The sequence below is a fragment of the Cannabis sativa genome, chromosome 9 (assembly GCF_029168945.1).
Source record: "Cannabis sativa cultivar Pink pepper isolate KNU-18-1 chromosome 9, ASM2916894v1, whole genome shotgun sequence".
Taxonomy (NCBI): domain Eukaryota; kingdom Viridiplantae; phylum Streptophyta; class Magnoliopsida; order Rosales; family Cannabaceae; genus Cannabis; species Cannabis sativa.
The window spans coordinates 7,283,039-7,306,638 of NC_083609.1; the positions used below are offsets into that span (position 1 = coordinate 7,283,039).

Genomic DNA, 23,600 nt, shown 5'->3' on the forward strand with positions numbered 1-23,600 from the left:
CTTATAATTGTGTTACTTCACTTTTTTGACTTCGCAAGTGAATATAACCCTAATTTATTTTTCTACACCTCTTTATTCTTTATTAGTTATTCTTCTCAAATAATTTTCAATATTATTATTATTTTGAATAAGAGTCTCTCTCATTAGTTATTCATACATTAATAACATCTTATTAAATCCAAATCGAAAGCTAAAAGACTATATCAATCAACGAGTGTAAATAAAAAAAAGATTATTATTCAACAAATTAACGTCAATATATATTAACGTTATTATTAATAAAGATAATTAATAAATTGTAGGTTAATAATAAGATACATACGTATATACGTAGTAGTTGCTACGTTATTATTATTAATAATTATATATAGAACAATATGTAAATAATACTTTGTACTATATTATTAATTATTTGTTGATGACTCGACAATTCTGCCTGATTTCTCCTTTTTTACCAGTAAGAACATTAAGGGAGCCCATTTTGACCATGGATTTAGCAAAAGCTTCGATGAAGTTGTTGAAGTTTTTGAACTTTGCGACTAGGGCAGCGGAGGCCGGGTTTGTGAGAAGAGCGGCGTCAGATGACAACACACCTTTATTGGTGGAAATACTATTATAGTAATTGCTGTCGAAGGAGAGAGCGCTGTGGCTGTCCAAATCCACCGAAATTGGAAGGATTGATGCCCGTGGTGGGCACCTCTTCTTTAGCTCCTTTGCAAACACTGGGTCAAAAGCTGGATCAGTGTCTCCTTTGCCGGTGAAGTTGTATAGCCTCCGGAATATGAATGTGCAATGTGTCACTCCAATTGTGTGAGCACCTACGTACATATATACGTAGACACATGCATAAATTAATATTTGCCAACAGATGATCACAAGCAATATATGTTTAATTTTAGATATAATAGCTCAAAATATATGGAACGCAAGAGCAATTAGATAGTTTTAAAAAAAATTATTTTAAATATTTGCTACAAAATTGTTTAACTAAAATTTTTTGTCAGTAATCGAAGTTTTTTAACAATTACCAAATTTGTTAATATACATGGTATATGATATTTAACTAAAATTTAGGAGTTTGAAAATTGTATAAAATTAAGGGTAAATATTATTTTGGGCTATGTATGTTTTGCAAAAGTTACTAATTGGACCTTCTATTTTGTTAAATGACAAAATAAATCCTATATTTTTTAAAATTGTACAAATATGACCCTAAACTAATTTTTATCAAAATAAAACTTTATAATAAATCTGTATCTGTTCGTGTTAGAAAATGTCTTAAAGTTAGTTATATTAAAATAAAAAATTGTTAAAAATTGAGTTCATCGTCTTATTTTTACCATTTTGAAAAATACAAGATCTATTTTGTCATTTAACAAAAAATAGAGTTTAATTGGTAATTTTTGCAAAACAAAGGTCTAAATTAAATGGTATATTTACCCTAAAAATAATTATGTGATTTTATAAAATGATATGTAGAAAAATGTATAATTAATTTTGCTCAAAATTTTTCAAAAATATTATATGTGATGAACATAAATTAGGAGAGAGAATTAATTAAGACATGTAATATATATATACCAGATAAAGTAACGAGATCAGTATCGTCAAGACGAAATCTAGCAAAGAGTTTAGAAAGAGTGGTGAAATTTGATGATCCAGCAGGCAAGTCCCTTGAAGCTTCTGAAGCTACGGACACTCTTCCGTCTCTCCTTCCTGTATAAACTGGCCACAGAGGCCTTTTGCTCTGCAAATACAAATACAAATACAATCATATACATATATATACATATATATAATATACTCCCATTAATATTATAAAATATATAATTACATACTTGGAAAGACACAGCATCTCTGGCTGACAAGGCAACAATATCAGCACAAGAAACTTCGGTTTTAGGGCATTGTGTCTTAAGAGTGTTTTTAATTTCATCAATCACTTCGTATCCAGCTACAGACCGATTTGGGGGCGCAAACTTCTCTGTTGTGTTTTTCCCATCTTTGGGATCGATCAATATCGATGCATCACAACCCTAGCACCACACACACATATATCTTTATATATATGAATAACAAAATATGAAATGTGATATAGGATTTTATATGTCTATCTATTTATATTCATGTATATATGTCTATGACCATGTGACCGAATAAATATAATGAATACGTTTGTTTTAATGATAATATAATGCATGCATTTCACGTAATCAACTTATACAATTAAAAGGGTTGACTGATATATAAGTGCACGTACGTACGCGTATATATGAAGTTATAAAAAAAGATAAATTAAAATAAGGCTTGATATTAATGTACGTATATATATGACTCACATATTAATTAATTGTATTTGTGTGTACGTGAAAGTTATAAAGATGTTGATTATAAGAGAAGGAATGAATATAGATCAAAAAGAGAGAATGAGATCATAGATGTTATATCTCCATTGCCCATGCATACAAGAATTGCAATCATATAGTGGAAAACCAATATACATCATCACATAACGATGAATCATATATAGTCCATATTATATGATCATCTGAGTACTGTAAGTCAGTCTTGGCTAAGGAGCCGTCCGTCCACTAACTCTTCACTACAATAAATTAATATACAGTGACTTTTGTTGGTATTGCGTTGGTAAAATAAAATTTACTTGTGATGTGTTGGTAAAAAGGGTTGACAAATCAACGTTGGTATTAGAACTTTTGCCAGCATAAAATGAAAAATGCTGGTAAAAATAACTATTCCCAGCGCGTAAATGCGCTAGTAAAAATTAGATTTTAGCCATTGCAAATGTATGGTAAAATTTTGACCTCTTTGCCAACACAATTTGCGAAATGCGCTGATACTTTTACTAGTGCAGTAGCGAACTGTGCTGATAAAAATGACATTTCTTATATAATTAGGGGTGACTTATTTAAAGGCGACTTGTAATATTAGGGGCCTATCTCAAAAGAAATTTTATAACAAGGCCACATGTAGCTGATCCTATTATATATATGGCATTGGTAGTGTAGTAGTGTCTATAGCTCCATCCCAAGGTATCATATATAAATATACATGAGAAATGCTAAAAGACAATATCCGTGGTGTCTAATTCTATGTGTTAAATTTAAGTATCAGATTTTATAGTTTAATATAATATATATCTTTTAAAGAATATTACTAGCCAATCATAAGATGACATTCTAGAAGTATTAAACACCATTAATATTTAATAACAATGCTGAATATAATTTGAACTAATTAAATAGCTTAATAATAATTAATAGACTTACTCTGACGAAGCAATCGTGGTAATGCAGCCTTAGGAGCTTAGGAGCCATGGTTGCATCTGCTTGAACCTTTGCCCAAGTAATATCTTGTACTGTTTGCTCAAGATTCTCGCAACTTTCCCCATAAAAGTTCATGTAAAGCCCTCCTAATCCTTTTCCTTTTCCTCCTCCTCCCACTCCTCCTTTTCCTCCTCCTCCTACTTCTCCTTTTCCTTCTCCTTTTCCTCCTCCTCCCACTTCTCCTTTTCCTTCTCCTTTTCCTTTTCCTTTTCCTTTACCTCCTCCTACTCCTTTTCCTCCTCCATTATTTTTCTTATCATTATTTTTCACTTTCTTATAATTTACCTTTTTAGCAGCAGCGCCATCAATAACAACTGCCAGCAGTAATAAAGAAACAACAAGAAAAATACCAGTAATCTTATAACCTCTCATCACCTTCATCTTAATTAAATATATTTAGTACGTAATACTAGTACTTCTAATTAAGACTTACGATGATAGAGAGAGAGAGAGAGAGATCACAGTTTGAATGTTTTCTTATGAATTGAAAGCTACATATGCAAGGCTATATATATAGCAATGGAGATAAGGTTTTTTTATTTGATTTATATTTATATATTGTTTTTATACATTAGTGAAGAAAGCCAGCAAATATTATGGTTTCTTAATGTGGCAAGTTGGAGATGATGATATCCCATAAAGTTATGACCAAAATTAATTTCCTTATAACTGAAAAAGTATCTAACATAATGAAAGAATATTTGTTTATTTAATATATATAGGTCACATTCACAAATTAACTAAAAACTGAAGGTCAACTACTACTTATATATTGATGATTTATATATATTTACATAGATTTGAAAGCAACTGTATAGTACTGACTCAACATAATAATTTATAATCTATTTTGAAATACAATTAATGTACATATATTTGGATGTAAAATATAGTATTATATTTTGATGTTTGGCAAATTAGTAATTGTATAAAAATTAACACAATATAAAATAATAAATAAATAAATAAATAATAATAATATTTAATTGTTTAAAAGTACTGGTAATACGTCGTAATATTTATTCAATAAAATTACACACCCAATTTTCATATATATTGGAGGCCATAAAATTAGAGAACCTAGCTAATTGAGAAACTTCAATTAATCAAATTATTAGATAGTTACCGATATTCTGAATTAATTGTACTCAATTCCAATAAACACACCCTATATATAATATTGTTTGGAAAAAAGATAGTATTACGTCGTTACTGAGTAATATATTTGTACATATATTATTTAATACATATCATCTATATATAAAACTATATGTATTAAGCTGGCGGTACTTTACGTATGATTGATGTTTAGATTATATTAAACAACATTTATAATTAAATTATAATAACAGAGTTTTTAAATTTAATTACGTAAAGTTGTTAATATATATTTATGTATGCATTAAATATGCATATGAATAATAATTAAGACACACTCTTTTATACATTATTAACTACCTTGCCATAGGGATCACATGCATCCCAATCTTAAATAGTAGTATATAGATAATGCCATATATCATAATGTACGTATAGCCTCACTCTTATTATGTGCACAGGCATAGCCCTCATTAAGTTAGAAACTGTTTAGAAAACCAGAAAATCTTAAAAAAATTTGTAGATTTTTATTTTTCAAAAAACCAAAGAAAGACCTCAAAAATAAACAAAGATGGCTTTAAGTGTTAATAGAGCGCACTTTCAAAATTTTCTTGGGGTTTTAGCTTTGGGGTGGGATTTATTGGCGGCGTGATAAGTGGGATTGTTGAGAAATAAGAAATTCTGGAATTGGTAAGGTGTCCATTTAGTACCTATTCATTCTGGCATATATTGCAAGATATTCTATGGTCCCTTATCATTTATGATGTAATGATTGGGAATATTTTCTGTTTGGATATTTCTTTGTCTGATTGTTGACAGCTGTAAAAGACTCTTATTTATTATAAAAAGTTTTCCTCTTGCTCTGATGGGAACTGAGATTTAACAAAATACAAATTTTCTACATTCTACATTTTCTCTTGGTGTATAGCCAACAATACTACAGAAAAAATCCCTTTTAATATCTCTTAACACTACAATAAAAATGACCTTTTGCTTCAGTTTTTAAGTGATATATAAATTTTTTGTCTCAATTGGTGTAACCGATGCAATATCTATAGACGCAAATACTGTTGTCGAAAAAAAGATGAAAGTCGCAATTTAATTATCTACAAAATTTACATTAAAATTAGTCACTTGTCATAATTTTCAAAATAAATGAAGTGAGAACATTCTCTTATAATAACATGATACCTCAACAAGATTCAAGCCCATAACAACAGCTATAAACCTAATTGGTAACCATTACTCGTCTAGCTGATCTGCTCCAAAGGCTTGCAAAGATGAGTTGTAACCACCTTGGCATAGAGAAACAAAACGAAGAGAGAAGAATAAAAAGGTTGTAGATCTTGTTTGGTTAGCAGCAAACCAGACCCATGTAGAAGCTGATGTTGTCAATGCCACTAGCCCTTAGAGGAAATATAATAAGATTTATGAATTTTAAAAGTACAAAGTAAGTGTTAAATGTAAATTATGAACTCATTAAAAATAAAATAAAAACAATCATGCTTAAAAATACGAACTTAATGATTCAATTATAATCATAACACCATAAAGAAACAACACAAGCAAATATAGTAGTTCTTATTTCCTTGGTTTATGATAACATCATGCAATACATTATAGAAAATTAGACAAAAAGTTTCTAATAAATCTCTTTCAAAAGACTGAACAAATGAGAGAAAATGGTAAAACATATCATGTCAAGCTATATCTTGATTAAAAGAAACAAAATTACTTGCTTTAATATATTCTATAATAGTTGCTACTATTAAGCATATGATATCACTATAAAAAAACTACTTTTAGTGATAACTTTTAGTCACAACATAATTTTTTTGTGACTAAATGTGAGTTTTAGTCACAACAAAAAGTTATTTGTGACTAAAATATAGTATTTAGCTACAAAGTTGTCACTGATTTAGTTTTAGTCACAACAAATATTGTGACTAAAAACACATTTAGTCACAACAAATTGTAATTTTTGTGACTAATAATTTTAGACACATACTTTTTAGTCACAACATAAGAATGATGATATAATTAGTCACAACAAATTGTAATTTTTGTGACTAATAATTTTAGCCACAGACCTTTTAGTCACAACATAAGAATGATGATATATCTAGTCACAACTTTTTTACTTTTAGTCACAAGTTTTGTTGTGACTAAAAATAAATTTTTCTTATAGTGTATAATATAATTAAAGAATCCATAATAGTAGCTATTATTAAGCATATGATATATTAATGCAATCAAAGAGAGATAATATGTATTGATGATAAATGCGAGTTCTCTAAATGTTATATATCTATATTATGAGTTGTTATAATTTAAAAGAGTTATATGTGAAGAAATGAAGAATACTCAAGCCTTATCTCAGCAATGAAGTGTGGTCTTATGCTGTGCCATGTGTCACTCTGATGTGCAATGTCAAATAGGAAAATCATAGAGGATAAAAGTTGTTATTTTGTAATGATGAGAATATCATTGAATAGGGAATATTCCTACTTTTCTATTTTTATTTTTCCAGCTGTAATTGAGCATGTGCTCTTATGTGTAACGGCTCTTTTGAGCCTTGCTCCTATAAATAGAAAATCACAATCTTAGCATTGATTTGAGCTGAGCTTTTACAATTACATTTACTCCTAAAATTTGACTTGGTATCAGAGCCATTACTGACTGACAACCAATCATCACCACAAGATCCAACCGCAGATGGAGGAAATTTCACTGCACCACCAACCCCTGTCCCTACTGTTGCTAGTACTTTTACTGCAACAAGCTCCAGTAATACTCAACTTCATCAACCTATATCTCATCACTTCAGTACCCTAAACCAACCCTTCTCCCTCAAACTTGACAGAAACAACTATGGCTTGTGAAAAATAATGGTTTCCACTATTGTAAGAGGTCATCGACTTGATAGATTCCTGAATGAAACCGATGTTTGTCCTCTAGAGTTTATCACTACAGAAAACTCCACACAAGTGATCAGATCTACTAATCCAGACTATGAAAACTAGATCATCAATGATCAGCTGCTAATGGGGTGGTTGTATAGTTCCATGATAGAGACCATAGCTTTGGAAGTCATGGGAGTTGCAACCGCAGCTGGTTTATGGCAAGCACTAGAACAACTCTATGGTGCTCACTCTAAATCCAAAATAGATGAGACGAGAACTTTGATTCAAGTCACTCAAAAGGGAAGTACTCTAATGATTGAATATCTCAAACAAAAAAAAATTGGCTTAATCTGTTGGCTCTTGCAGGAGAACCTTATCCTAAATCACAGCTTACTAATGTGCTTTCAGGTTTGGATTTTAGTTATCTCTCTATTGTTACTAATCATAGAGGCTCGACCAAAGACCGCATGGCAAGAGCTTCAGGAGTTGCTGCTCAATTTTGATAACAAGATTGCAAGACTTCATGCACAATCCAACAACAACAATAAAAACAACAGCAACCTCACAGATCCACAAGCCAATTTAGCTCAGAAATTACAACCTGGAGGACATGGCAGAGGTTCAAACCACTATGCTCAACATACAGGAGGGAGGAACTCCAACATAGGAGGTGGTGAAAGAGGCAGATTCAGTGGCAAATCTAATGGATCCAAACCAACATGTCAAGTATGTGGAAAATATGGCCACTTTGCTGCCATCTGCTACAATAAGTTTGATGAGAATTACATGGGAATAGATCCAAATGGTCGTGGGAATGGAACTCAAAACAAACACACTCCATCTTCCTGTCGCTGCTCCAAAATTCTTGGAGAGTGATGCTCAGTTTGCTGATAATGGGGCCAACAATCACATCACTTCTGACTCTTCCTCAATGACACAGAAGCAAGAGTATGGTGGTAAGGAAAAAGTTACAGTTGATAATGGTACTAAACTATCTATTTCTCTTATTGGAAATGGAATATTACAAACCAACACTGGTCAAAATTTAGTGTTAAAAGAAATGCTATTAGTACTTGAAATTGCCAAAAATCTGCTAAGTGTTTCAAAATTGACTCATGATAATAATGTTCTCATTGAATTTTACTCTGATTGTTGTGTTGTGAAGAACAAGGTAACAAGGAAGGTTCTTCTTCAAGAGATGCTTAGGGATGGTTTCTACCAACTTCAAGCACCATGCTCTAAACCCAATCCGAGAGATTCTAGGAAAATCAAGTCAAATAAACACATAGTTGAAGTGGGTCTTACACCTTATCTCAAGCTCACATACCTCTTAAATATTGGTGGAAAGCCTTTCAAACCTCTGTCTACCTCATCAATAGACTTTCTACACCAATTTTAGATAACAAATCACCTTTGAAGCTTTGTATTCAAAGAAACTAGATTATGCCTTTTTAAAGGTTTTTGGTGTTGCTTGTTTTCCCTGTTTAAGACCTTAGCAAGCTCATAAGTTTCAGTTTCATTCTCTCAAGTGTGTCAACCTAGGGTATAGTGAGTCTCACGAGGGATATAGATGCCTAACACCAACTGGGAGAATCTATATTTCAAGAAATGTGGTCTTTAATAATGAGCTTGAATTCCTTTTTGAAGCTGATTTCCTAAACAACTATCAATTAGAAAAACCAGTCATCATTCAGAATTCATCTTGGTCTGTTTTTCCCTCTATCTCCCTACGTACCTATTGGTCCTATTTCTTCTTCTGGTACACCATCGCTCAGCACTCATGAAGAACAACCCTCCTCACCAACACACTCTCAAGTAAGTTCATATGACCCTATCACTCCTTTACACTCACCTGTAGCTTCAACACCTATTTCAGCTCCAGGTAGTGAGAGGGGAAATATCTCATCAGCAGGGTCATCAACATGGTCTTTTGCTACCAGTAATGATGGCCAACCTGATCATCATGATCACATTGATGATGACATCCCTCCTCCTTTTGTTGACACTCCTCAGGTCATTGGCCACCCTATGACAACTCGTGCAAAAGCTAGTATTTTTAAACCGAAAGTATTTTTGGGACAAGCCAAGTGGACATCCATTTTCTCTGAACTAGCAAGCATTGCAGAGGCTTTAGCACATCCTAGATGGAACAAAGCAATGAACACAAAATTTTATGCTCTCAAACACAACAAAACATGGATTTTAATCCCAGCCACTCCAGTTCAAAATCTAATAGGCAACAAGTGGGTGCTTCAGATTAAGTACAATCTTGATGGCTCTTTCTAAAGATTCAAAGCACGACTCGTTGCTAAATATTTTCACCAAAGACCTGGGATTGACTTTGGTGAAACATAGAGCCCAGTAATCAAAGCTTCAACAGTTAGGATTGTCCTAACCATTGTTGTATCTCGAGGTTGGGACATTCGACGACTGGACATAAATAATGCATTTTTTAATGCCACTTGGAAGAGGATGTCTACATGGTGCAACCACAAGGTTTTGAAGAAAAGGGCAAGGAGAATTTTGTTTGCATATTGAAAAAATCCTTGTATGGACTTAAGCAAGCCCCAAGGGCCTAGTTTGACAAAGTTAAGAGCACACTAATCAGCTGGAACTTAAAGAACTCCAAGTGTGACACCTCTCTATTCTTTTACCAACAAGGTACTGTCATCATATTGGTGTTGATCTATGTGGATGATATCATAATAACTGGAAATAACTGCAACAAAGTACATAGCTTCATTATTGAATTAAATAGGAAATTCACACTAAAGGACCTTGGTCCATTGCACTACTTCCTTGGAATAGAAGTGTACAAGGATCACACTAGATTGTATTTAACATAGAGCAAGTACATTGAAGATCTGCTCAAAAGAACAAGGTTCATGAACCTAAAACCTTGTCCCACACCAGCAACTGCAGGAAAGCCTATGTCCTTGATTGATGGTGAGCCATTAACTAACCCTACTACCTACAAGAGTATCATTGGAGGACTTCAATACTTGTGCCATACATGATCTATCATTTCATATGCCGTTAACAAGCTCAACCAATTTCTAAAGGATCCAACGACAACTCACTGGAGTGGTGCAAAAAGGGTCCTAAGATAAAAGGTATTGTCACCAAGGGGCTACATATCAGCTGTGATGAAAGATTAACAATCAATGGATACTCTGATGCAGATTGGGCTTGTTGCCCAGATGACAAACGCTCCATATAACAGGTTATTACGTTTACTATGGCAACACCTTGGTGTCATGGTCATCAAAGAAACAAGTGGTGGTTGCCAGATCAAGTACCCAGTCTGAATACAGAGCTTTGGCACAAGTAGCAGAAGAAATCACATGGATTGAATCACTCTTAAAAGAGCTCAATTTTCCACTCCTACAACAGTAACCTGGTGTGACAACATGGGAGCAAATGCATTGGCTACAAATTCAATTTTACACACTCGCACTAAGCATATTGAAGTGGATGTTCATTTCATTCGAGATAAAGTATTAAACAAACAATTAGAGGTCAGATACATCCCATCATCATCAGATCAAGTGGCATATTGTTTAACAAAGGGTTTATCGAGTTTAAGGTTTCATTTCTTAATCGTCAAACTTGGCATGACTGAATCACCCCTGCATTTGAGAGGGAATGTGAAGACATGAAGAATATTGCAACATTATTTCAGTAATGAAGTGTGGTCCTATGCTATGCCATGTGTCACTCTGATGTGCAATGTCAAATAGGGAAATCCTAGAGGATAAAAGTTGTTATATCTTGTAATGATGAGAATATCATTGAATACGGAATATTCCTACTTTTCTGTTTTGATTTTGCCAGCTGTAATTGAGCATGTGCTCTTATGTGTAACGACTCTTTTGAGCCTTTCTCCTATAAATAGAAAATCACAATCTCAACATTGATTTGAGCTGAGCTTTTACAATTGCATTTACTCCTAAATTTTGACTTTATATATAAATGAACTAATTATAGATATGATTATGAGTTTAAAATATGTTACAAGTTTAGAGACTTTATATTGATAATAAATGCAAGAGAAAAGCTTCCATTAGTAACATCACCTAATTCGATATTAAGCATGAACAAGCAAAGTAAATCAACCAAAGTTTGTTTAGATACATCCCAATCATATCAAATAAGTGATTGAAAAATTGTTATACATTCAAATTTTCTCGTATATTTACATTGTAAATTAGTTCCTTAGAAGATATTTAAAAAGATAAAACAAAGAACATATAGTATTAACATAAATAAAAGATCACATGTATATACCAATCATTACTTAGAAAATTTGTCCTGGTTTCAAAAAATTATATTATTCAATCTAATTCATCTTTTCACCATTTGCTGGGTTGAATTCGCATCGATAGAAGCTACAAAATTCCACCAATTTCTTCATTTTATTACAAAATATTTAACTAACAAATTTATAAATATCAATAAATAATGGATCGTGATCACAAATAGGCCATATCATAACCAATGTTTTAAAAAGCGTTTCAAGCGTACGTCTCGAAGCGCGCCTTGAAACAAGGCGTTCAAAAAATGCCTCTGAGGCGTGCAAGGCTTATGTCTCAGCTAATTGAGTTGTTTTGGGCATTTTTTAAAGAGTTTCATTGGACATTTTTAAAGAGTTTCAGTGGGTCTTTCTAAAAGAGTTTAAGTGAGCTTTTTTTTAAACTTTTTTTTGGGCTATTTTGAGTTTTATTTTGTAAATTATAAAAGCCCAAAACTAGATAAAAAAACCCTAAACATTCATCACTTTCTCTCATCCTCCACAACTTGCCTTGCACGATACTCTCCTCCTCTCATTTCTCTTCACCCACACAGCAGCAACACCAACACAAGGTTCTCCTTTCTCCCTTCTCTTCACGTACACAGCAAAAACACCAACACAAGGCTTTCCTCTTTCCCTTGGAACATGAAATATGTCTTTTAATCTTAATTAATGTTTGAAACTTTAGACTTTAAATTTATCATTTGCCTATTAACTAGGATTTTAATTTTGAACCTTTTTATGCTTTTAGTTATATTTTAAGACTCATAGCTATTAATTTCATGAACTTATTATAAAATTATGTGTTTTCTATTATGAATTTTGTTGTTACAGATTCACTTATTTACCCTTAAGTTGAATAACACCACTCATAGGGTTTGACAAATATACCCTTACATCAGATACAACAAATATCAAGACTAAAGAACATAAAGACAGTTACAAAGACAGTTACAACTGAAGCAGTTATAAAAACAGTTACAAATATCACTAGGGCTCTGCCCTAGATCAGATCACAGAACAATATATAAAAGGATGTGCTTTTCTCAGATACAACAAGCAATAATATACAGAGCAAAATAAAGAGTCACAGCCAGAGAGATACAACAACAGAGAACAACATCAGAAATAACAACAAAGTAAAAAGAGAGCCTTTTGGCTGTGAGTTGTCATCTCCATGTGAGCTCCTCCTAGAGTGTTCATGTAAAAGAAAAGAGAGTTTTTGTTAGTATCAAAAGAGAGAAAAACAGAGAGAAACCTTGTTTTTTTTTTGGGCCGAAATCAATAATCAAAGGAAAAAGGAATTAACCTTTGATTGGAGAGAGAAAGTTCTCTTGGGCTGGTTTTTCATCTTGCTGGGCCGATCCACTATTGTGGAAAAGTGAGTCATTATTTGACTCTTTCTTTTGTTACTTTGACTGAGTGATTGGAGAGAGAAGAGTCTTGGACTCTTCATTGAATTAGTTCTTCTTGGTATTGGGCTCTTCACTTTGGGCCTGAAACAAATATTGCATTTGTTATTTTTGAATAATACCAATTATTTTATGGACGCATAAAATAATAAATTTTAGAAAAATACCAATTTGCATATAATATTAATTTTGCTTCTTAAAGTGTGTTGGTTAGAACAATTAATTTCCAACAGTGGTATCAGAGCCAAATTATTTCCGCAAAGAGATTCAAAATAATACAATCAAGAAGCAAATTTGAAAGACATTGAAAATCAAGAACACAAGGATGGACATGAAGAGGAGGAATTAGATATTGGAGATTTGGAGGACATTCTAAACCTTTATCTAATTTGATTTTTTAACAAATACAATATGAGTAATTTTAAAGTTGATGTTGATGTATTATTAGTATACTCTCTCTCTCTCTCGTGCAGCTCTCTAGGGCTGGTGCTATGGCAAAAACCAGGGCGAGGCAGGGGAAGCAGCAATCGGTGGTCAAGAAAACCAGGAAAAGAGGACCGACTTCAACGGCGGATGTTCGGAAAACTAAGACGATGGATGCTGTTCTCGGGATTGAACCAATCGATTTTTCGGAAGAAGAAGGAGAAGGCGAATCAGTGAACCACGCGCAGGAAGCAGAACCATTCATGGAGCCATTATCACCTAGGTCTTCATTGAAAGAAATTCAGAGGCAAGAGGATATCAGCAAGGATTTTGCATTTTTCCTGAGTGCTAATCGAGAATGTGAGGCAAGAATTCAGCAAGGTAATATTGCTACTCCCCCTATTCTCAGGTCTGGCAATGTTGTTCGAAACTTAGATAATTCATTCAAGAACACTAAATCTGCTCCTAAGGTCAAAATAACAGTAGAGGATATTGAAGAGGAGGTGCATTTTTGGAGTTCTTCCATTGTCTGTTATGTACTGGGTGCTAATCCACCCCTTTCGATAATTGAAGGGTTCATTAGACGGGTTTGGAATGGAAAAGTGGACAGAGTTGGTTCTTTGTCTTATGGTGTTTTCTTAGTAAGATTTGATACTGTGGAAATTAGAGATGAAGTGCTACATGGAGGATATGTATTCTTTAACAATAGGCCTGTGGTGATGAAAGCTTGGGATCCGGATACCAATTTCAAGAAGGAAGATATAAGGACTGTACCGATATGGATTCAACTCCCTGATCTTGATTTGAAGTATTGGGGGGAGAAGTCATTATACAAGATTGTGGGGCAAGTGGGAGTCCCTTTACAAGTTGATCCTGTAACCAAGGAAAGGAACAAGCTGAACTATCCTAGAGTGTTGATAGAAGTGTCGATAAAACAGGAGTTTCCCGGTTTAATTCAATTTGAAGATGAGCATGGTTTTGTAGTTACTACAGCAGTCACTTATGAGTGGAAACCGGTTCAATGCAATCATTGCAAAGGACTTGGTCATGAAACGATTGAATGCCGCAAGAAGGATGGGAATAAGCAACAATGGGTAGTAAAGGAGAGTAAACCAGCAGCACCAGCAACAGATGACATGGTAGATGCAGATGGATTTCAGGCAGTAAAAAAAGGGAGCAAAGGCAAGAATATTGTAGAAACCGATGGGCCAAAAATGACCAATGCTTTTGTTGCATTATCTGACAGTTTTTCGAATTTGGATATGCCAGGACCTTCACAAGTTAATTCTGTACCAGTAGCAGAATATGGGGATGGATATATTGGAAAGAATAGAGGAGGGGGAGTGCCTCCTGTGGGAAATGGATAAAATAGTAAGTTGGAACGTCCGAGGGATCAATAGTCAAGATAAGCAGAATCAAGTAAAGAGTATGATTAGTACTCATAAAGCTGGACTAGTTGGTCTGCTCGAGACGAGAGTTAAGGCACACAAGCTGGGTGCCTTATATGTAAATATGTTTCGTGGTTGGTGTTTCACGTCGAATAATGCATGGCATGATGGAGGAAGAATATTGGTGGCTTGGAACCCTTCTAGTTTCATTGTAAGTGTTCTCATGTGTACTAGTCAACTTATCCATCTATTTGTCACAACTTTAGATGGTAAGCATCGATTTTTTATTACATATGTCTATGCTTTTAATGATATGGAAGGGAGAAAGGTTTTATGGACTGATTTGAAACGAATAGCAACAAATGAGGCATGGGTAATGCTAGGTGATTTCAATGAGATATTGAGCAAGGAAGAAAGGATAGGGAAAAAGGTGAAATATAATGAAGCAACTGAATTTATAGATTGTGTTCATTGCTGCCAGTTGGAGGACATTAAATTTAGAGGCAGTTATTTTACATGGAGCAACAAAAGACAAGGGAATGAAAGGATATGGTCCAAGATAGATCGAGTGCTTGCTAATAGGAAGTGGATGGATGATTTTTCTAATGCTGAAGCTGTTTTTATGGTGGAAGGGTTATTTGATCATACTCCAGTTATTGTCTCAATTCATCCTGAAATTCGAAGAGGCAAGTCGCCTTTCAAATACTTTAGAATGTGGTCCTCACATCCCCGATTCTTAGAGATTGTGACCCGAATTTGGAAGGTTTCGGTTGCTGGCACTAAAATGTTCCAACTTGTATACAAGTTAAGAATGTTAAAGGCTGAATTGAAAGAGTTGAATAGAAGAGAATTTTCCAACATTCAAGAAGCAACCAACCAAGCAAAGGACGACCTAGTGGAGATTCAAATGAAGATTCAGGCTGATCCGCTCCAACACGGGCTGCTTGAACAAGAAATGGCAGCAAGGAAGAAATATAGCTTGTTACTCAAGGGGCTGTCCTCTTTTCTTCAGCAGAAGTCTAAAGTAACTTGGATTAAGGAAGGGGATGAAAACTCAGCGATTTTTCATGCAAGCATAAGGGAACGGAGGAGACAAAATAGTATACTCTCAATTGAAGACCAACAAGGAACAAGGGTAGAAGACCAGAATAAAATTACTGAAGCCTTTCTTTCATTTTATTATCAACTATTAGGTAGTAAAATGGAGCAGAGGCGACAGGTAATGCAGAGTATCATGAAGCAAGGGCCTTTGGTCACACAGCAACAAGCAGAGAGGCTAATGAAAGAGTATACTAAGGAAGATGTCAAAAAGGCTATTTTTGAGATCCCAGGGATTAAAGCTCCAGGGCCTGACGGGTATTCAAGCTTCTTTTTTCAAGATAACTGGGACATAGTTGGGGATGATGTTTCTGAAGCAGTGTTATCATTCATACACTCGGGGAAAATTTTGAAAGAAATTAATGCAACTGTACTCACACTAGTCCCTAAAAGCAAGTGTCCGAATACAGTAAAAGACTTCAGACCAATTGCGTGTTGTAATGTCATCTACAAGACTGCTACCAAATTGCTATGTTCTCGGCTCAAGACTATTCTTCCAGATTTGATTGCACAGAATCAAGGAGGCTTTGTATCAGGTCGATTTATTGCTCACAACATTATGATATGTCAGGATTTAATTCGACATTATGGGAGGAAAGGGGCTCGGCCAGGGTGTATGATTAAGCTGGATTTACAGAAAGCATATGACACACTAGAATGGGATTTCTTAGAAGAGATCATGCAAGCTTTTCAATTTCCTGGGAGGTTCACTCAGTTGGTCATGACTTGTGTACGCACTACTCGATTCTCACTAATGTTTAATGGGACTCTTCATGGCTTCTTTGAAGGGAAAAGAGGTCTCCGACAGGGTGACCCCATGTCTCCGCTTCTATTTGTTCTAGGAATGGAGTACTTGTCAAGGATAATGAGTAGAATTGGAAGCGAACCAGAATTTAAGTATCATGATCGATGCAAGGAGCTTAAAATGAATCACTTAATGTTTGCTGATGATGTAATTCTATTCTGCCATGGAGACTTTCAAAGTATTCATATTATGCTTCAAGGATTGAAACTTTTTTCTTGCACTTCAGGATTGCAACCGAACCCAGATAAGTCGGCTTTTTACTGTTGTGGCATGGAAGAAAGCGAGGTGCAAAGAGTTGTTGACAGATCAGGTTTTTCAAAAAAAGAGGTACCATTTCAATATTTAGGTATCCCTATATGTGCCAAACGAATTTCTGGTAAAGAGTGTGCTGTGTTGGCTGAAAAAATGACAGCAAGAATTAAAATTTGGTGTTCAAGAAACCTGTCCTTAGCAGGTAGAGCGGTGTTGGTAAACTCGGTTTTGATGGCTATACACTCGTACTGGAGTCAAATTATGATTCTTCCTAAGAAGGTTATAAAGGACATTGAGCAAATATGTCGAGCCTACCTTTGGAGGGGTCATCATACATCAACGGGGCCTGGACTCATAGCCTGGGAGAGGGTATGTCAACCGAAGGCAGCAGGAGGCATTGGCCTTAAAAAGATAGCAGAATGGAACATGGCTGCCTTGACAAAATACGTTTGGGCAATTGCGAACAAGGAAGACAATTTGTGGATTAAATGGATTCATTGTGTATACTTGAAAGGGGAGGATTGGTGGGACTATCAAGCCCCACAACAAGCGAGTTGGTATTGGAAAAAACTGGTATATGTTAAAGAGCAAATCAAGGGGAAAGTGAGTGTACAGCAGTTTATAAGTTCAAACTATACAATCTCTAATGGTTACAATTTATTTTGCCCCTCTCAAAGGAAGGTAAATTGGAGCCATGGAGTTTGGAATAGACAAAACATTCCAAGACAGAGCTTTATGTTGTGGACGGCTGTTCAAGATCGCCTTCGAACTCGAGCAAGATTGAAACAAATGAAGGTCATCTCAGATGACTGCTGCCTCTTCTGCAGCAACCATTCTGAGACCAAAAGCCATCTATTTTTCTCTTGTATTTTTGCAACTCAGTGTTTATTGCAGATTAAATCTTGGTTGCATTGGAGGATTGAATCGGTGGATCTTGATGTAATATTGAGGTGGATTGAAAGATCAAACAAGGGCAGGTTTCGAAAGAGCTTATGGTACGCTGTTATTGCTTCCGTAGTGTACCAAATTTGGAAGGCTCGGAACTTAATGTTGTGGGAGTCCAAGGAGCCGAGAGTCACTGAGGTGACTAAGAACATCAAAGAAGAAATTAAAAGCAGATTTACTTATGTATGGCCTAAAAGAGTCTCAAAAAATGATGCTCATTGGTTTACAGGAATTGTACAGCAATAGGGATTTGGAAAAAGAAGGGACATTGTAATTTTGGGATGTACATTGTAATTAGATGATGATTCATACATGGGAATCACGCATAGAATTTATAGGTCTTCTAATTTGAAGGCGCTAATAGTTTGTAAAAATTCTGTTGAGGTAATGCATTGCTCTGATTTACCAAAAAAAAAAAAAAAAAAAAAAAAGTTGATGTTGATAAGTTTGATGGATCAGGTGACTACAGAATATGGAGGAGGAAAATAAGATCACTACTGGCACAACAGAAGCTGTTGAGGGTCCTTGAAGAACCCATTGAATGGCCTGAAGGAACAACTAAGATACAACAAGAAGAGTATCTTGAAACAGCTACTGGGATTATCATATTCAACCTAAGTGATGCAATCATTAGGTTGGTTGATAAGGAAGAAACTCCAGCAAAGATATGGAGGAAGTTGGAAGTGCAATTCCAACAAAAGTCACTAACAAACAAGATCTTTCTAAAAGAAAGGATCTTTGGCTACAAGATGAATAGATCTAAAAGTCTTGAAGACAACTTAGATGAATTTCTGAAGATGCATATAGAGTTGGCTAACTCGGGAGAAGGAGAAGCTTTGAGTGATGAAAACCAGGCAATCATCATTCTCAACTCATTACCGGAATCCTATAAGGATGTAAAGATTGCAATAAAGTATGGAAGAACTTCGATTACCCTAGATGAAGTCATCTCTGCACTAAAGTCTATGGACTTAGAGATGAAGAATGACAAGTTGGGGAGCTCTAATGGTGAGCTGAACTTGAGTAGAGGAAGGCCTCATGAGAAGAAGCCTTGGAACAATAGGGGAAGGAGTAATAGCAAAGATTCTTCCAAGGGTGGAAGATATGGAAATGGGAAGTCTCCATCAAGAGGACAGAAAGATCCTAAAGGCTGCTATCACTGTGGTAAACCGGGGCATATCAGAAGAGACTGTTATTTTTGGAAGAGAAGTAACAGAGGAAGAACAGATGGTAGCAATGGTGACTCAAACCAGGGAGAAAATCATTTCTCAAAGGAAAAGGGAAAGAAGCATGAAGCCAATCTAAGTGATGGCTATGAGAGTGGAGAAGTTTACATTACTGCAACAAAATTCAAAGAAGAATGGATTTTAGATTCAGGATGCACTTTTCACATGACTAATAATAGATCTTTACTTTCTGATTTCAGGGAATCTAAAGGAGGGAAGGTCATCTTAGGCAACAACCAAACATGCCATATTGAAGGCTCAGGTAATGTGAGCTTTAAAATGTATGATGGTATTGTAAGAACTCTTACAGGTGTAAGATTTGTGCCTAACTTAGCTAGAAATTTAATTTCTATAAGTATGCTAGATGACCTTGGTGTTGTGAGTAAGATTGAGACAGGTACAATGAAACTAAGCAAAGGTTCAATGACCATAATGAAAGGCTACAAGGAAGAAGGATTATACTACCTAAAGGGAGAACCAATTTCACATTGTCACAACACAACAGAAACTCTTGAAGATTCTAAGGCAATCTTATGGCATAGAAGACTTGGGCACATGAGTGAGAAAGGTTTGCAAATTATGAGTGAACAAAATCTTTTATGCAAGGATAAAGTAAGTAAAGTTGATTTTTGTGAGCATTGCACATTGGGTAAGCATCATAGGATTAAATTTAAAATTGGGACACATAATTCTAAAGAAATTTTAGAATATATACATGCTGATTTATGGGGTCCAGAAAATACAGCTACTCATGGGGGGAGTAGTTATTTTCTATCCATTGTGGATGACTACTCTAGGAAAGTATGGGTTTTTCTTTTGAAACATAAAAATGATGCCTTTGCAAAATTTCAAGAATAGAAAATTTCAATTGAAAATTTAACTAACAAAAGAGTTAAGACTCTTAGGACCGATAATGGTCTAGAGTTCTGCAGCGATTTGTTTAACATGTATTGCAGGAACAATGGCATTCAAAGGCATAAGACTGTAAGATTAAACCCGCCACAAAACGGAGTAGCTGAGAGGATGAACAAGACTATTTTAAATAAAGCCAAGTGCATGCTATTCCAAGCAGGGTTAGCTACGGGATTTTGGGGAGAAGCAGTACTCACAGCAGCTTATTTGATAAACCGAAGTCCATCAAGTGCTGTGGAGTTAAAGACCCCTGAAGAGAGATGGTCCGGCAAACCACCTGATTTATCCCACTTAAAAGTTTTTGGGTGTGCAGCATATGCACACCAAGGAGATGGAAAGTTAGAGCCTAGAGTTCTAAAGTGTGTACTTTTGGGATATTCAGAAGGAACAAGAGGGTATAGACTTTGGTTAAGAGAAAAAGGTTTTAAAACTATTAATAGTAGAGATGCGATATTTGATGAAAATATTTTTCCATGCATTGCTACTAACCCAAATGTTTTAGGTTCTTGCCCTAGTACTAACCATGCAGGTAACTCAATCAACGTTGATCTAAGACCTACTACTCCAAGTGATGAACAAGGAGAGAACACTGTTCAGGTGGAACAAGGAGAAGACACTGTTCAGGTGGAACAGGGAGAAGACACTGTTCAAGAGGAACAGGGAGAAAACACTGTTCAGGTGGAACAAGGAGAAGACACTGTTCAGGTGAAACAAGGAGACATTGTTCAAGTGGAACATGGAGAAAATACTGTTCAGGTGGAACAGGGAGAGAAGATCGCTCATGTGGAACAAGGAAACCTAAGGGAAAGTCAAGCAGAAGAGTTGGAAGACTACCAGTTGACTAGAGACAAAGTTAAAAGAGCACCTAAACAGAATCCTAAGTATAGCTTCAACATTTGGAATGAAGACATTGCCTATGCACTGTTAAGTGCTTTGCAAGGACAGAAGAATAAACCAGAAAGTTGTGGAGAAGCTATGAAGAGCAAAAATGCTAAGAAGTGGAACTGTGCTATGGATGAAGAGACATACTCTTTGAGTAAAGAGAAGACTTGGGTTTGTGTTCCAAAACCCAAGGGAAGGAGTGTTGTGAAACATATGTGGCCTTTTAGACATAAAGAAAAATGCAGTAAGATAAATAAAGAGTTGGAAGATATGAGTAAGATCCTCAACTCTAATGGGATTGATTCAAAGATGTATTTCATATTGAGTACCATACCAGATACAACATATACTATAGTTGCTGTTAGCAAGTATATGGTATTGACTGGGAAGATACATTGGTTGATTATCATATGGATTTTAAGTTACTTAAAGAAGACCACATGTGTTATACTTGCGCTTAGAAAGTCACAAAACCAAATGGAAGGATTTTATGACTTGATCTATGCAAGAGAGAAGAATAAGGTGACACAAGGAGGTGTCACAATCATGAAGACCAAGGTGTTTATCCTAGCTAAGTTCAAACTGAACTTACTAGGGATAAACAAATGGTACTGACCCTTGGGGTCATTCAAGCCCTCACAACATCATCAACTATCCTTGGGTAAATAAGAGAATCTGGGTGGAATTTGTTGTTACAGATTCACTTATTTACCCTTAAGTTGAATAACACCACTCATAGGGTTTGACAAATATACCCTTACATCAGATACAACAAATATCAAGACTAAAGAACATAAAGACAGTTACAAAGACAGTTACAACTGAAGCAGTTATAAAAACAGTTACAAATATCACTAGGGCTCTGCCCTAGATCAGATCACAGAACAGTATATAAAAGGAGGTGCTTTTCTCAGATACAACAAGAAATAAGATACAGAGCAAAATAAAGAGTCACAGCCAGAGATAGATACAACAACAGAGAACAACATCAGAAATAACAACAAAGTAAAAAGAGAGCCTTTTGGCTGAGAGTTGTCATCTCCATGTGAGCTCCTCCTAGAGATGTTCATGTAAAAGAAAAGAGAGTTTTTGTTAGTATCAAAAGAGAGAAAAACAGAGAGAAACCTTGTTTTTTTTTGGGCCGAAATCAATAATCAAAGGAAAAAGGAATTAACCTTTGATTGGAGAGAGAAAGTTCTCTTGGGCTGGTTTTTCATCTTGCTGGGCCGATCCACTATTGTGGAAAAGTGAGTCATTATTTGACTCTTTCTTTTGTTACTTTGACCGAGTGATTGGAGAGAGAAGAGTCTTGGACTCTTCATTGAATTAGTTCTTCTTGGTATTGGGCTCTTCACTTTGGGCCTGAAACAAATATTGCATTTGTTATTTTTGAATAATACCAATTATTTTATGGACGCATAAAATAATAAATTTTAGAAAAATACCAATTTGCATATAATATTAATTTTGCTTCTTAAAGTGTGTTGGTTAGAACAATTAATTTCCAACAAATTTTATGATAGATATCATGTGTATAAATTTTTTATTCTTATTGTTGAAGCTTACGCCTCGCGGTACTATGGCAAAACACATCGGAATCTGTTTCTGCCTTTCAAAACATTTATCATAACAAAATCTCTTATACGCACATAATTAGAATAACCAAGTTACAAAGTTTACTCTATCTCTTTTGATCTCTATAGAACTTAAAGTCTCACATAATATATATATATATATATATATTTTATATATCTATTCTATATAAAGTGTGCCTATATAACTAAATTCTTGCGTTTATGAGAAATTCATGGATAACTTTTTTTTAAAATAATTTTCTATTCAAAAATAATATATTTTTTTTATTAAGATGTATTTTAATATTAATTTTTAAATAAATTAATATTACTTTTAAATTTTAATCGGGTTTATGAAAAATTTATGGGTAATTTTTTTTAAAATAATTTTCTATTCAAAAATAATAATTTTTTTTATGAAGATGTATTTTAATATTAATTTTTAAATACATTAATATTACTTTTAAATTTTAATCGTATAAACCTAACTGGAAACACAATCTCTGAAAATTCTCAATAAAATAACTAACCCCAAAAGGATGAGCAACCAATCGTGATTATTTAGGATAATCATTTATAATTTCTTTTTCTAAATCTCAAACCCTATATTGCTATTGAATTATTGCCTCATCTTCTATGCCGTGATTTATGGCCTCTCTGCTGCGATTCCTCACTTTTTGTTTATTTGGGTGTAATATTCAGTGTTCTATTAGCAAGTTATCATTTGTTGCTCAAGTAATTATTTATTTGAGTAAGTCTTCTATTCCCTTGCTATATTGCTTTACTTTTAAACAGCTTTGGGATATGCGAAATATAATGTCATCCGTTAGAGAGTTTGTTGGGCACACCAAAAGTAACAAGATATCCTTTTCAATTTATAATCCTTGAATTTTTGATGATGCTCATTTTGAAAGGCTAGGTGTAATTGTAATGTCGGAGTAGCTAGATTTTTCCCAAAAGATAAAACTCACATCAGCACCGCCATTGCTGGCACCTATTCTAACGAATACTATTCTTCTAAGCTCATATCTAACACACAATCCTATG

The 23,600-nt window shown here is 34.5% G+C and overlaps 1 protein-coding gene across 1 annotated transcript; it reads right to left on the reverse strand.

The window, feature by feature from the left end:
* Positions 1 to 348: 348 nt before the first annotated feature.
* Positions 349 to 3,831, reverse strand: LOC115723536 (peroxidase 24-like). Its single transcript, XM_030653029.2, has 4 exons — positions 3,288 to 3,831; positions 1,839 to 2,036; positions 1,582 to 1,747; positions 349 to 818 (listed from the first exon to the last, which is right to left on the reverse strand). The coding sequence occupies exons 1-4, from the start codon at positions 3,723 to 3,725 to the stop codon at positions 409 to 411; spliced, it is 1,212 nt and encodes a 403-aa protein (XP_030508889.2). The 5' UTR covers positions 3,726 to 3,831; the 3' UTR covers positions 349 to 408.
* Between the last annotated feature and the right edge of the window lie 19,769 nt (positions 3,832 to 23,600).